Source organism: Heteronotia binoei, chromosome 13, assembly GCF_032191835.1.
Source record: "Heteronotia binoei isolate CCM8104 ecotype False Entrance Well chromosome 13, APGP_CSIRO_Hbin_v1, whole genome shotgun sequence".
Classification (NCBI taxonomy): Eukaryota; Metazoa; Chordata; class Lepidosauria; order Squamata; family Gekkonidae; genus Heteronotia; species Heteronotia binoei.
The window spans coordinates 17,902,249-17,918,696 of NC_083235.1; the positions used below are offsets into that span (position 1 = coordinate 17,902,249).

Below are 16,448 nucleotides of genomic sequence, written 5' to 3' on the forward strand. Positions count from 1 at the left end.
GTTGCCATTGATGTCAATGGCCCATAGGGTATAATGATGGAATAGGGGCACCCTCTTTGGGTGCCCCTGGTATGGGATCCCATGGCCCAATCTTTTTGGGACTTGGGGGGGTTGGAGGGGAGAGCCTCCTGCAGGTCCCCTGCAAATTTGGGGGCTCTATCTCAAACCCCCTCCCCTCCATGTGGCTTCAAATATACCCTATTTGCCATTGATTTCAATGGCCCATAGGGTATAATAGGGCCATATATTCGGTAATAGCCGTGCATCTACCGTATATGCGGCTATTCCGAATGCGGTATTCAGGAGTATATGGGGATTCCAAATTCCCCCCCCCCCGTATACTTCCAAATCCGTGTCAATCCGAATTTTTTTTTTTTTTGCACATTCCTACTGTAAATACGATGCTCTTTAATTTTGCAGTTGAGAGCCTGACCTTCTGGAAACCATACACTGCATTCCCCCCTGCTTCTGGATTTTTGGAGAGCGGGGGAGGAGGTTGCTAAATGGGGGTCCCCCACCAGGGCGGGGGGGTTGAGAAGCCTAGTCCAATTTCACAAAAACTGCTGCAAGGCTGCGACTTGGCCTGCCTCTTTCCTGCAGCAAGCAGAAACGGGTTTTCACAGGATCTTGCTTGCCGGGGCAAGTTGCAGCCCTGCAGCACTTTGAAAGAGGATGGAAAGATGCATGCTCACTAAAGTGTGTCTCAGAGCATGGATGAGGAACAATTGTAGTTCATGTCCAAAATAGTTAATGATATTTCGTCTACAGAAGTTGGTTGGTCACCACAATATGTTGATCAAGATACTCAGCAAGACAAGGTCCACACATACAGACACTAAACTGACAACAAAAACACCCAGTGCTTTTTATTTGATAGTGAGCAGGAAAGCTCAATTAGCAATTGAAGATGAAAGAATAAAACATCATTTCAGCTCCATACACTCTTTTCAGTTGCGATACTGTCATTGATACAAGGAAGCACAGCATCCTTCAGAATAAAAATCATTGCTCCATTTTCTGATCCTAGAAAATATTCCTGCTCCAAAGACTTGTTTGCTTCTCACACAGAGATAGTGGCAACTTCCTGTGGAAGGTCAGTGTCCATGGTTCACTAGTGAAGATGCAAATAGGAGTTAAGAACATAACAACATAAGAGAAGCCATGTTGGATCAGGCCAGTGGCCCATCCAGTCCAACACTCTGTGTCACACAGTGGCCAAATATATATATATATATATATATATATATATATATATATATATATATATATATATATATATATATATATATATATATATATATATACACACACACACACACACACACTGTGGCTAATACCCACGGATGGACCTTTGCTCCATATTTTTATCTAACCCCCTCTTGAAGCTGGCTATGCTTGTAGCCGCCACTACCTCCTGTGGCAGTGAATTCCACATGTTAATCACCCATTGGGTAAAGAAGTACTTCCTTCTATACGTTTTAACCTGACTGCTCAGCAATTTCATTGAATGCCCACAAGTTCTTGTATTGTGAGAAAGGGAGAAAAGTACTTCTTTCTCTACTTTCTCCATTGCACGCATTATTTTCTAAATCTCTATCACGTCATCCCGCAGTCGACGTTTCTCCAAGCTTAAGAGCTCCAAGCGTTTTATCCTTTCTTCATAGGGAAAGTGTTCCAACCCTTTAATCAATCTAGTTGCCCTTTTCAACATCAAAATCCAGTCCAGTGTTCTAGAATCCACTGTTCACATGATGCTATCTATCATCTGGGAACTTGATTAGAAATAAGAGGTATCAGATATTCAATTCCTACCCTGCTTCCTTTCTAAGCCAATATTAGTTAAAGTTGGGTTATGATTAGCATTACAGTTGTATCTGGAGCTGCTATCATTGGTATCATTGCATACCTATTTTGTTAATTATAATATAATGCTATGTCTCATCAGATTAATTTCCATTATGGAAGCTAATTATGTTCAGGAAATAGCTGGAATCTCAACAACTGATAACTTCTCATCTATGCTTGGTGTACCATTTTTAGGTAAAATTATCGAGAGGGCAGTGGCATTGCAGCTACAGAGATTTCTAGATGACGCTTCTGTCCTAGACCCGTGCCAGTCTGGCTTCCGACCGGGTCACGGGACGGAGACGGTCCTGGTCGCCTTGGCAGATGACCTCCAACGGCAACTGGATCGAGGCGGTGTAGCGGTGCTGATGTTATTAGATCTGTCGGCTGCATTTGATACGGTCGACCATCGGCTACTGATCCACCGCCTCGCCGACATTGGGGTTAGGGGGTCTGCTTTACAATGGCTCTCCTCCTTCCTCATGGGTCGGGGACAAAGGGTGGCGATTGGGGGTGAACGATCCCAGAGGCGCACACTAGATTGCGGGGTGCCTCAGGGAGCAGTTCTTTCCCCGATGTTATTTAACATCTATATGCACCCCCTTGCCCAGATTGCCAGGAGGTTTGGGCTGGGTTGCCATCAATATGCAGATGACACCCAGCTCTATCTGCTAATGGACGGCCGGCCCGCCTCCGCCCCGGGAGACCTGGATCGGGCGTTACGGGCTAACGCAACGTGGCTTAGACTGAGTGGGCTGAAGTTAAATCCGGCAAAGACAGAGGTTCTCTGTGTGGGTCGCGGCGCTCCAGGAGGGGAAATACCTCTCCCGACCTTCGACGGTGTGCAGCTAAAGGCGGCACAGCGGGTGAAGAGTCTGGGTGTTTTGCTGGAGCCTTCACTATCAATGGAGGCCCAGATAACAGCCACTGCCAAGTCAGCATTCTTCCATCTGAGGCGGGCGAAGCAGTTGGCCCCTTTCCTGGAGCGTCGGGACCTAGCAACGGTGATCCATGCGACGGTCACCTTACGTTTGGACTACTGTAACGCCCTCTACATGGGGCTGCCTCTGTGCCGGACCCGGAAGTTACAACTAGTGCAGAACGCGGCGGCCAGGCTGTTGCTCGGTCTCCCAAGATGGGAACATATACAGCCGGGGCTACGCGAGCTGCACTGGTTACCGATTGTATACCGGGTCCAGTACAAAGTGCTGGTTATTACCTTTAAAGCCCTATATGGCCGAGGACCGGCCTACCTGAAGGACCGTCTCTCCCCGTATGAGCCCCAGAGAGCACTGAGGTCAGTAGGAAAAAACAGACTGACTACCCCTGGGCCAAGAGAAATTAAACTACAGAACACTCACACACGGGCCTTTTCGGCTGCGGCCCCATATCTTTGGAACCAACTCCCAGAGGAGGTGCGGGCCCTGCGGAGCCTTGATCAGTTCCGCAGGGCCTGCAAGACCACCCTTTTTAAATTAGCTTTTATGAACAGCTGAATTACAATTCTATAATGAAGAAATATCCGCCATCAGCACTAACTAGAATAGCGTCAATGATAATGTTATGGTTTGTTTTAATTAATGCTCTAACTGGTTTTTAAGGTTAAATTAATGCCCAATTTTAATGTTTCTTACTGTAATTGTTTTATTAATGTACCATTGGTCATTGTGTTGTTTATTATTGTTTCATTTATTAATGTACCATTGGTCATTATGTTGTTAGCCGCCCTGAGCCTGCTTCGGCGGGGGAGGGCGGGATACAAATAAAATTTTACTTACTTACTTACTAGTGGTTATCTGGGAGAACCGGGTTTGATTCCCCACACCTCCACATGCACCTGCTGGAATGGCCTTGGGTCAGCCATAGCTATCGCAGGAGTTGTCCTTGAAAGGGCAGCTGCTGTGAGAGTCCTCTCAGCCCCACCCACCTCACAGGGTGTCTGTTGTGGGGGAAGAAGATAAAGGAGATTGTGAGCCGCTCTGAGACTCTGAGATTCAGAGTGGAGGGCAGGATATAAATCCAATATCTTCTTCTTCATCATCATCTTCTTCTTCTAGTGCAGCAAGGAATTGGTGCTGGCAGGGTTTTCAGTGTTGGTCATCACATTTGATGATGTTTTTGTATGAAAAGTTCAACATAAGAAGAAGTGGAGTATATTGTTGTATTGTGCTAATTTCTATTCTGACATTTTCCTACCAAACACTCTCCAGAAAGCTCCCTTCACATCCCTGTTTCTCAGACTGTAAATCAGGGGGTTGAGCATGGAAGTTAAGACCCCATACAGTAAAGCAATGACCTTATCCTTATCTGAGGAAGATTTTGGTTGGGGCATCAAGTACATGATGATGATTGTACCGTAAAAGACACTGACCACTGTGAGGTGAGAACTGCATGTGGAGAAAGCTTTCTTGCGACCCTGTGTTGAGCGAATGCGCAGGACTGCTAAGCCTATGCGCCCATAGGTTACAACAATAAAGCCAAAAGGTGATACTACAAGAGCAAAGGTGGAAAGTTGAACATAGAGCTCACTAATGCGTGTATCTGAGCAGGCCAGTTTGAGGAACGATTGTAGCTCACATCCAAAATGGTTAATGATATTTTGTCCACAGAAATCAGTAGGCTGCAACAGTATGTTGATCACTGTATTTAGTAAGGCAAGGACCACACATAAAGACACTAAACAGGTACAAAATCCCCAGCTCATGATCTGCGTATAGTGGAGTGGCCGGCATATCGCTGCAAAGCGATCATATGCCATAACAGCCAGAAGAGCACATTCAATCACAACGAATAATAGACCAACATACATCTGAACCAAGCATCTATAGAAGGAGACGGTGGGCATGTAAAAGAAGCAGTTGACCAGGATTTCAGGAAGGGCATTATTGGAGATGACGAGATCTACCGAGGAGAGGGTGCAAAGAAAGAAATACATGGGAGAATGAAGGTGGGAGTCACCAATGATTAATACGATCATGAGGCTGTTCCCAAGAGTGCTTACGAGGTACGCCATCAAGAAGAATGAAAAGAATACAGCCTGTGCTTGTGGGTGACCTGATAATCCAATCAAGATGAATTCTGTCACCATCGTCTCATTTGGAGTTCCCATAACATTCTCTGCCTTGTTCCTACTACAGAGAAATAAAGAGAGAATAGGATGGTTTATAAGTGGGAGAGTTTTCATGAGCGTCAAAATTATGTACTTTCTCGAGTTCTGTTGTATCTATGTATTTTCTAAAATCTGGTAAGCCATAAACCACACTGAACTTAATGAGACTGAAGTGTAACTAATTTTATAGTTCATTAGGGTTGCTGACACAATGAACACATTGACTTGTGCAGGGCTTTTTTTTGTAGCAGGAATTCCTTTGAATCTTAGGCCACACACCCCTGATGTAGCCAATCCTACAAAAGCTTACAGTAGGCCCTGCAAGAAGAGCCTTGTAAGCTCTTGGAGGAGGTAACCTATGTACAATCCACAGGGCTTACAACATACTAGCAAACATGCAACATACTCACACTTGCTCAAAGCTCAGCAGCGCAGAAGTCCTGTGACTCACAGGAAATCTTCACCAAGAGTTAATGTTGTGTATGTGGACTCCTGTGTATGTTCCTTAGTAGCGTTCTCACCTTGCACATTGAAGCCTGTAGGACTGAGCTTGGGGACTCGGGAACAATGCGCAGTAGAATCCAAAATTCCTGTTGCCCTGCTCCAATTACTGGCGACCTGCTGGGTTCAAACGATCCAATGGCGTTCCAACGCAGGAACTCAGGACTGTATATAGTTGGCCACGTTGGCCCAGTCAGCTACTAGTTACAATGCTGTAATTCAGTAAAGAGCTCTGATCACTGCATCCGTGTGTCCTCTATGCATTGAACCCACTATATTATAGATTAGCGGTCCCCAACCTTTTTGGCACTAGGGACCGGTTTTGTGGAAGACAATTTTTCCACAGACTGCAGGGGGAGGGATGGTTTCTGGATGATACAATTGTGCACTTTATTTCTATTAGTTTGGTGTAGTGGGTGTGTGGACTCTTATCTGGGAGAACCGGGTTTGATTCCCCACTCCTCCACTTGCAGCTGCTGGAATGGCCTTGGGTTAACCATAGCTCTGGCAGGGTTGTTCTTGAAAGGGCAGCTTCTGGGGAGAGTTCTCTCAGCCCCACCCACCTCACAGGGTGTCTATTGTGGGGAAGGAAGATAAAGGAGATTGTGAGCCGCTCTGAGACTCTGAGATTTGGAGTGGAGGGCATGATATGCATCCAATGTTGTATTATTATTATTATTATTATTACTACTACATTGTAAAATATAATGAAATAATTATACAGCTCACAGGCCGTGGACTAGTACTGGTCCATGGACTGGGGGTTGGGGACCCCTGTTATAGGGTTGGGGACCCCTCACCACACACCCCTGAACATGGTTAACCGCAATAATTTCTCTTCATTATTTCCTGTCTGTGGTGTTTGCCATACATCCTTAGACTCCGAGCCGCAAACCTGCAGAGATCCTGCCATCGCTAGCTACAGCCTCACCAGTCATTCAGTGGATCAGTCCAGTGTATTGAGCCCTTAATGGAAAGCAGGAGAAAAAAGCTCCTGTTCCAGGCAACTTTGAAAATGGTGTTGAGATAGAAGAAGAAGAGAGAAGAAGAAATTGGATTGATACCCTTCCCTTCACTACCCGAAGGAGTCTCAGAGAGGCTTACAACCTCCTTCCCCTTCCCCTCCCCACAACTGTGAGGTAGGTGGAGCTGAGAGCGCTCTAACAGAAACTGTTCTTGAGAGGAACAGCTCTGCAGGAACTTGTGACTGACTCAAAGTCTCATCGGCAGGTGTAAGTGGAGGAGTGAGGACTCAAACCCGGTTCTCCCAGATAAGAATCCGTGCACTTTAACCACTACACTGAACTGGCTCTCTAGCTGGCGGGATGCTAGCTAGATTGATTCCATGCAGCATGTGAAGTCTCACAAACAAAAACAATCTAGAGGCTGCCACAAATTTGGCCAAACAAATGTCTTCTAGGTATTCACTGGAAATCTGGGTCAGAACTCAGAGCACCGAAACAAATACCAAGATATATGGCTCTAAGGATACAAAGCGCTTATTCCCATATTACTTCTGTTGGTAATAGTGTTTCACTTACCTAGCGAGGCCCAGACCAGAGATGGCAGTTCTTCATTATGTATTCTTCATTCCATGCTACAGCAAACAGACTCTGAGAAAACCTTTTCCATGACCAGCCCCGAGAATTTAAATAAATCGAGTCCTCTTCCATGAGTAAGCCCCAAGTTCAAAATTGGGTTTTTTCTGTGCAAAGGCCAAAGCTTACATTAATTGCTTCAGTCTAGGACTGATTATTGAGAAGGCAGAGATGTAGAAGTTTTGTGTTTGACTGGATAGCAATTGAAGCTGATCAATTCTCCAAGACTGCATATAGCTTCCAAGGAGCAGAGTGAAGAAAATGGTGGAAAGTGGTGAAAAGTTCCTTTTCAGTGAAGTTCTCAGAACGATGGATTGTGTGGGGCATATTAAAAGATCTGCTCTTCATTCTTGTGAAAAGAATAGCTCTGCCTATTTCTGTAGTATCAGAGCTCCTCCTGGAATAGTACACTGTAAGTCTTAAGTAGAATTCCTGGGGAATCACTTCAAATGAATACTTTAGACTCAAAGACTAATTACTCTTTCATCTGAATTAAGTTTTAAAACACCATGGGGAATGATGTAAGGAATAGTTGGGTAAACATTACAATTCTCACTGTGGTTTATTTCAGTGCCCTCAGTCATACACCTTGCTATAGTGGGTAAGAGTGGCAGACTCTAATCTGGAGAACTGAGTTTGATTTCCCACATCTCCACCTGCAGCCAAACTGGGTGACCTTGGGTCAATCACAGTTCTCTCAGAGCTGTTCTCTCAAGAGAAGAAGACTGCAGATTTATAGCCCACCCTTCTCTCTGAATCTCAAAGAGTCTTACAATCTTCTTTATCTTCTTCCCCCACAACAGACACCCTGTGAGGTGGATGGGGCTGAGAGAACTCTCCCGGAATCTGCCCTTTCAAGGACAACCTCTGCCAGAGCTATGGCTGATCCAAGACCATTCCAGCAGGTGCAAGTGGAGGAGTGGGGAATCAAGCCTGGTTTTCCCAGATAAGAGTCCACACACTTAACCACTACACCAAACTGGGAGCCAGTATGGTGTAGTGGTTAAGAGCAGTTCTCAGTCAGAGCTCTCTCAGCCCCAGCTATTTCCTCTTCCTCCTCGTCCTCTTGCAGTGGGCACGAACCAGCTCCTGAATGGAAGTTCATCATTAATTTTGTCTGATTCATGGCTCACAAAGCCATGTTCATGAACTGAACAGTTGCCATTTCCAAGAACTTCTACAAATTTTGATACAGCTTCTGGTGGTTAATGAACAGCAGAGAGTCTCCTAAGTGCAGACCCTTGGCTGTGTCTTTAGTTGTGGAAGAAGCTGGTGTTCATGAGGTCCCAAGTCAGGAGCAATCTCCTCTCCTTCTGCCGACTGGCATGGTGACTGCAAGGGATGGATGAGGTTCCTGGGTGTTTGCACACTTGGGGTCACCAAGGATCGGGACACATCTTGTCATTAGGGCTGGTCATGGGCTCCAATCCAGGGCCACTCCCTCTTGCTTGTCCCTCTGGCATGGTGACTGCTGTCTGCCAGGGAAGGGCAATCCTTCCATGGTGTTGCTGTGTTCTTCGATGAAGGTCTCCCTCTCATTGCAAGCTGGAACCTGGGTGTGGGGCGTGACAATGGCATACAGGGAAATATAGGAGGTTTCCTTATTTCCAGCCAAGGGTCCATACTGATATCTAGCCAGCCATGCATTCAGGAGTGTCTGCTGTGTATCCAAGTGGCCATATCCAGGGATTTTTTTTGTAGCAGAAACTCCTTTGCCTATTAGGCCACACCCCTCCAATATAGCCAATCCTCCTGGAGCCAGCAGGGCTCTTTGGACAGGGTCTACTGTAAGCTCCAAGAGGATTGGCTACATAAGGGAGGCATGACCTAATATGCAAATGAATTCCTGCTTCAAAAGAAGCCCTGCAGAATCGAGCATGGGAATCACAGTCCCATGAAATGTGGACATGTTTTTTTTTCCTGGTCAGAAAGTAAAGCATCTTATGGTTTCAAGTATATGCTGGTGATTGTACCATAAAAGACACTGGCCACAGCGACGTGAGAGCTGCAAATGAAGAAGGATTTCTTCCATCCCTGTGTTGAGCAGATGTGCAGGACAGCTAAATCTATGTGCCCATGTGTTACAATAATGAAGCTAAAGCCTGATACTATGACCACTTTCTCACTGGGCTTGTTCTGGTCTCAGAGCCCTTTCCCCTCCGGCGCTTCTGTCCAATTTCACACAAACTGCCGCAGGGCTGCGACTTGGCCTGCCTCTTTCCCGCAGCAAGCAGAAACGGGTTTTCACAGGATCTTGCTTGCCGGGTCAAGTTGCGGCCCTGCAGCAGCTTGAAAGAGGATGGAAAGATGCATGCTCACTAAAATGTGTCTCAGAGCACGGATGAGGAACAATTGTTGTTCATGTCCAAAATAGTTAATGATATTTCGGCTACAGAAGTTGGTTGGTCACCACAATCCGTTGATCAAGATATTCAGTAAGACAAGGTCCACACATACCGACACTAAACTGACAACAAAAACACCCAATGCTTTTTATTTGATAGCCAGCAGGAAAGCTCAATTAGCGATTTGAAGATGAAAGAATAAAACATCATTTCCACTCCATACACTCTTTTCAGTTGTGATATTGTCATTGATACAAGGAAGCACAGCATCCTTCAGAATAAAAATCATTGCTCCGTTTTCTGATCCTAGAACATACTTCTGCTCCAAAGACTTGTTTGCTTCTCACACAGAGATTGTGGCAACTTCCTGTGGAAGGTCAGTGTCCATGGTTCACTAGTGAAGATGCAAGTAGGAGTCCAACATCAAAATCCAGTCCAGTGTTCTAGAATCCACTGTTCACATGATGCTATCTATCACCTGGGAACTTGATTAGAAATAAGAGGTATCAGATATTCAATTCTTACCCTGCTTCCTTTCTAAGCCAATATTAGTTAAAGTTGGGTTATGATTCGCATTACAGTTGGATCAGGAGCTGCTATCATTGGTATCATTGCATACCTATTTTGTTAATTATAATATAATGCTATTTCTCATCAGATTAATTTCCATTATGGAAGCTAATTATGTTTAGGAAATAGCTGAAATCTCAACAACTGATAACTACTCATCTATGCTTGGTGTAGTGGTTAAGTGTGCTGACTGTTATCTGGGAGAACTGGGTTTGATTCCCCACTCCTCCACTTGCACCTTCTGGAATGGCCTTGGGTCAGCCATAGCTCTGGCAGAGATTGTCCTTGAAAGGGCAGCTGCTGTGAGAGTCCACTCAGCCCCACCCACCTCACAGGGTGTCTGTTGTGGGGGAAGAAGATAAAGGAGATTGTGAGCCGCTCTGAGACCCTGAGATTCAGAGTGGAGGGCAGGATATAAATCCAATATCTTCTTCATCATCATCTTCTTCTTCTAGTGCAGCAAGGAATTAGTGCAGGCAGGGTTTTCAGTGTTGGTCATCACATTTGATGATGTTTTTTGTATGAAAAGTTTAACATAAGAAGAAGTGGAGTATATTGTTGTATTGTGCTAATTTCTATTCTGACATTTTCCTACCAAACACTCTCCAGAAAGCTCCCTTCACATCCCTGTTTCTCAGACTGTAAATCAGGGGGTTGAGCAAGGAAGTTAAGACCCCGTACAGTAAAGAAATGATCTTATCCTTATCTGAGGAAGATTTTGGTTGGGGCATCAAGTACATGATGATGATCGTACCGTAAAAGACACTGACCACTGTGAGGTGAGAACTGCAGGTGGAGAAGGCTTTCTTGCGACCCTGTGTTGAGCGAATGCGCAGGACTGCTAAGCCTATGCGCCCGTAGGTTACGACAATGAAGCCAAAGGGTGCTGCTACAAGAGCGAAGGTGGAAAGTTGCACATACAGCTCACTAATGCGTGTATCCGAGCAGGCCAGTTTGAGGAACGATTGTAACTCACATGCAAAATGGTTAATGATATTTTGTCCACAGAAATCAGTAGGCTGCAACAGTATGTTGATCACTGTATTCAGCAAGGCAAGGACCACACATAAAGACACTAAACAGGTACAAAATCCCCAGCTCATGATCTGCATATAGTGGAGTGGCCGGCATATCGCTGCAAAGCGATCATATGCCATAACAGCCAGAAGAGCACATTCAATCACAACAAATAATAGACCAACATACATCTGAACCAAGCATCTGTAGAAGGAGACGGTGGGCATGTAAAAGAAGCAGTTGACCAGGGTTTCAGGAAGGGCATTATTGGAGATGACGAGATCTACCGAGGAGAGGGTGCAAAGAAAGAAATACATGGGAGAATGAAGGTGGGAGTCACCAATGATTAATACGATCATGAGGCCGTTCCCAAGAGTGCTTGCGAGGTACGCCATCAAGAAGAATGAAAAGAATACAGCCTGTGCTTGTGGGTGACCTGATAATCCAATCAAGATGAATTCTGTCACCATCGTCTCATTTGGAGTTCCCATGACGTTCTCTGCCTTGTTCCTACTACAGGGAAGAAAAGAGAGAATAGGATGGTTTATAAGTGGGAGAGTTTTCATGAGCGTCAAAATTATGTACTTTCTCAAGTTCTGTTGTATCTATGTATTTTTTAAAATCTGGTAAGCCATAAAGAACACTGAACTTAATGAGACTGAAGTGTAACTAATTAGGGTTACACTAATATAGTGTAACTAATATAGTTCATTAGGGTTGCTGATCCCATGAACACATTGACTTGTGCAGGGCTTTTTTTGTAGCAGGAATTCCTTTGCCTCTTAGGCCACACCCCCCTGATGTAGCCAATCCTACAAGAGCTTACAGTAGGCCCTGCAAGAAGAGCCTTGTAAGCTCTTGGAGGATTGGCTACATGAGGGGTGTGTGGCCTAATATGCAAAGGAGTTCCTGCTACAAAAAAAGCCCTGGACTTGTGAACCACAGACTCAATGGTGGCTATGACAACAGATATTAATAATTTTTTTGCTTTTAATTTCCTTTATTAAATTCATGAAGTATAACAGCCATAAACAGAAAAGAGAAGATATTAATATTTAATACATAGAATGCATTTTAAGTTGGTTCTGTATTTAGATTCAGGTTGTATTCATTCCCCATTGTACGCTGGTATTTAAGTGCCTTGTGGATTTTCAAATGCCTTCATGGACTGGTATTTCCCTACAGCACAATAGCAATTCCAAATCATTTTTGGTGATTTTAATTTTTATCTAATTTGGCTTCATGGTCAGGAACTCCATTGCCTCCAAACTCGAAAACCTGCCAACAGGTCACTCAGATCGCATCATGTCCATGTGCCTCCCACTTCAAAACAAGCAGCATGCAACACTCTTCAGTGTCTATGCCCCAACACTTCAAGCAGATCCTGCAGAAAAGAACAAGTTCTATGCTGATCTACGCAACCTCGTATGGAAGACCCCTACAGAGGACAAGGTGATCATCCTTGGCGACTTCAATGCCAGAGTAGGTAAAGACTCGGAAGCCTGGAAAGGAGTACTTGGCAAACACGGCATTGGAAATTGTAATGATAACGGGCGCCTCCTGCTAGAATTCTGCATGGAACACCAGCTCACCATCACCAACACTATCTTTCAGCAGAAGAACAGCCTGAAGACAACCTGGATGCACCCACGGTCCAAGCACTGGCACCTTATCGACTACATTCTGGTGCGCCAGAGAGACCTTCGAGATGTCTTACACATCCGAGTAATGCCCAGTGCGGAATGTCATACGGATCATAGTCTTGTAGGCTGCAATCTCCGTCTTCACTTTAAACCCACACCCAGGAGAGGAGGTATCCCTCGGAAGAAGCTTCAGGTTGGCAGCCTTCAGTCAGCCGAAGTTAAAGCTGCCTTCCAGGAAAAACTCCAGTCAAGAATTGAGGACCCCAGTTGCCCCACAGAACCTTCTCCAGAAGCACTCTGGGAACACCTAAAAACTACCATCCTGTTGATCTCTGAAGAAGTCCTCGGGTTCTCCACAAGGAAGAACAAGGACTGGTTTGACGAGAACAATCAAGAGATCCAAGAATTACTAGCGAAAAAGAGATCTGCCTACCAAGCACATCTTGCTCAGCCCTCCTGTCCCGGGAAAAAAGCAATCTTTCACGCTGCATGTAGCAACTTCCAGCGCAAGCTTTGAGACATTCGGAACGAGTGGTGGACCAAGCTTGCAGAGAGAACCCAGCTGTGTGCAGACACTGGTGATTTAAGAGGGTTCTATGAAGCCCTGAAGGCAGTATATGGCCCATCATATCAGGCTCAGAGTCCCTTGCGTAGTGCAGATGGCCAAGTGCTCCTCACAGATAAGGCATCCATTCTGAACCGGTGGTCGGAGTATTTTCAGGTTCTCTTCAGTGCCAACCGCGTAGTTCAAGATTCAGCAATCTACCTCACCCCACTTCAACCAGTGAAAACAGAGTTGGATGAGATCCCCACCCTAGAAGAGACTGTTAAAGCCCTCAAGCAACTGAAAAGTGGCAAGGCAGCGGGAGTTGATGGAATCCCACCAGAGATCTGGAAGCATGGGGGCACAGTACTACATAGCACACTTCACAAAGTACTTGTCACCTGCTGGGAACAAGGCAAACCACCACAGGACTTTCGCGATGCAATTATCATCACTCTACACAAGAACAAAGGGGAAAAGTCAGACTGCTCCAACTACCAGGGGATAACCTTGCTCTCCATCGCAGGCAAAATCCTTGCCAGAATACTCCTGAACAGACTGGTGCCCACCATTGCAGAAGAACTCCTCCCAGAGAGCCAGTGCGGCTTCAGAGCTAACAGGAGCACCACCGACATGGTATTTGTTCTCAGGCAGCTCCAAGAGAAATGCAGGGAACAGAACAAGGGTCTATATGTGACTTTTGTCGACCTTACCAAAGCTTTCGATACCGTTAGCAGGAAAGGCCTGTGGCAAATCTTGGAACGTTTAGGATGTCCCCCAAGGTTCCTCAGCATGATCATCAAGCTACATGAAGACCAGCGAGGCCAAGTCAGACACTGAAATGACCTCTTGGAGCCCTTCCCAATAGGCACAGGTGTAAAGCAAGGCTGTGTTCTCGCGCCAACTCTCTTTACGATCTTCTTTAGCATGATGCTTCAAAGAGCCGCAGTAGATCTAGATGATGACGATGGTGTCTACATCCGCTATCGCACCGATGGCAGCCTGTTCAACCTGAGGCGACTAAAGGCTCACTCCAAGACAATGGAAAAACTTATCCGAGAGCTACTGTTTGCTGATGATGCTGCACTCATCTCCCACTCGGTATAGACCCTCTGCAGCATATGACGTCCTGCTTTGCAGAGGCTGCCAAGCTATTCGGCCTAGAAGTTAGTCTGAAGAAGACAGAAGTTCTCCACCAGCCTGCACCCCAGGAAGATTATCACCCTCCCTGCATCACTGTGGGTGAATCAGTTCTGAAGACAGTCCAGCAGTTCAGCTACCTGGGGTGCATCATCTCCTCAGATGCCAAGATCGACAAGGAGATTGACAACAGGCTGGCAAAGGCAAACCGTGCATTTGGCCGACTGCACAAAAGAGTATGGAGCAACAAGCATCTGAAAAAAGGCACAAAGATCAATGTTTACAAAGCGGTTGTTATGACAACCCTCATCTATGGCTCCGAATCGTGGGTTTTATACCGTCATCACCTGCGACTCCTTGAGCGCTTTCATCAGCGCTGCCTTCGCACCATCCTCAACATCCACTGGAGTGACTTTGTGACCAACACTGAAGTCCTCAAGCGGGCGGAGGTTACAAGCATCGAGGCATTGCTGTTGAAGACGCAGCTGCGCTGGGCAGGGCATATTTCTAGGATGGAAAACCACCGCCTTCCCAAGATTGCTCTGTATGGCGAACTTTCCACCGGCCATCGAAATAGAGGGGCACCAAAGAAGAGGTACAAGGACTCCTTGAAGAAATCCCTTGGCACCTGTCGCATCAACCATCACCAGTGGTCTGACCTAGCCTCAGATCGCAAAGCATGGAGGAACACCATCCACCAGGCTGTCTCTTCCTTTGAGAACGCACGCATAGCTGGTCTTGAGGACAAAAGGAGATTGAGGAAAAATCGCACTGCTACAGCACCAACCCCAAATCAGACTTTTCCCTGCAGCCACTGTGGCCGGATCTTCCTGTCCCACATTGGTCTTGTCAGCCACCAGCGAGCCTGCAGCAGACGTGGACTACTGCACCTTTCTTAAATCTTCGTTCGCGAAGTCAAGCCGAGAGAGAGAGAATTTCATCCTACTCTTCCAGGTCACTGAAAAGAATTCGACTTCTCACATATACCTTCTCAGAGATGTGAAATCATGTTATAATCTGGCTTGCACTTTTCTCAAGAGACTCAATCCTCCTTGAATGAAATACAGCCCTTGGCTGATAGAAAGCATGTGCAGATAGTCAGGTTGGGTCAAAACTCTTGTGTGATCTCACCGAAAGACTTAATGTCAAGACTTTATGACTTTATTCATTAACTCAATGGTGGCTTTATTTAAAGCCATAAAAACCTCAAGTCCTTTCCCTTTACACTGGAGGTAACCTACCTACAATCCACAGGGCTTACAACATACTGGCAAACATACAACATACTCACACTTGCTCAAAGCTCAGCAGCACAGAAGTGCTGTGACTCACAGGAAATCTTCACCAAGAGTTAATGTTGAGTATGTAGACTCCTATGTTTGTTCCTCACTAGCGTTCCCGCCTGGCTCATTGGAACCTGTAGGACTGAGCTTGGGGACTCAGGAACAATGGGCAGTAGGATCCAAATCCTTGCTGCCCTGCTCCAATTACTGGCCCCCTGCTGGGTTCAAACGATCCAATGGCGTTCTAATGCAGGAACTCAGGACTGTATATAGTTGGCCCCGTTGGCCCAGTCAGCTACTAGTTACAATGATATAACTCAATATAAGAGCTATGATCACTGCAATTGTGTCTCCTCTATGCATTGAACCCACTACATTATAGATTAGCGGTCCCCAACTTTTTTTGGCACTAAGGACCGGTTTTGTGGATGATAATTTTTCCACAAACTGCAGGGGGAGGGATGGTTTCTGGATGATACAATTGTGCACTTTATTTCTATTAGTTTGGTGTGGTGGGTGTGCGGACTCTTATCTGGGAGAACCTGGTTTGATTCCCCACTCCTCCACTTGCAGCTGCTGGAATGGCCTTGGGTTAGCCATAGCTCTGGCAGGGTTGTCCTTGAAAGGGCAGCTTCTGGGGAGAGCTCTCTCAGCCTCACCCACCTCACAGGGTGCCTGTTATGGGGGAGGAAGATAAAGGAGATGGTGAGCCGCTCTGAGAATCTGAGATTTGGAGTAGGATTTGGAGGGCAGGATATACCTCCAATGTTGTCTTATTATTATTATTACTACATAGTAATATATAATGAAATAATTATACAACTCATGGCCCAGTTGCTAACAGGCCATGGAC

The 16,448-nt window shown here is 45.8% G+C and overlaps 2 protein-coding genes across 2 annotated transcripts; both read right to left on the reverse strand.

Annotated features, from left to right (window-relative positions):
• Window positions 1-4,021: 4,021 nt before the first annotated feature.
• On the reverse strand, window positions 4,022-4,978 carry LOC132581861 (olfactory receptor 13H1-like). The gene has a single exon (XM_060253281.1). It carries the CDS (start codon window positions 4,952-4,954, stop codon window positions 4,022-4,024), a length of 933 nt encoding a protein of 310 aa, XP_060109264.1. The 5' UTR covers window positions 4,955-4,978.
• A 5,565-nt stretch (window positions 4,979-10,543) lies between these two features.
• Window positions 10,544-11,494, reverse strand: LOC132581862 (olfactory receptor 13H1-like). Its single transcript, XM_060253282.1, has one exon. The coding sequence runs from the start codon at window positions 11,474-11,476 to the stop codon at window positions 10,544-10,546; it is 933 nt and encodes a 310-aa protein (XP_060109265.1). The 5' UTR covers window positions 11,477-11,494.
• Window positions 11,495-16,448: the final 4,954 nt, after the last annotated feature.

What these genes read in the sequence shown, in the direction of transcription:
- LOC132581862 (XM_060253282.1), bottom strand. Translation starts at nt 11,476, where the DNA reads ATGGGAACTCCAAATGAGACGATGGTGACAGAATTCATCTTGATTGGA.
- LOC132581861 (XM_060253281.1), bottom strand. Translation starts at nt 4,954, where the DNA reads ATGGGAACTCCAAATGAGACGATGGTGACAGAATTCATCTTGATTGGA.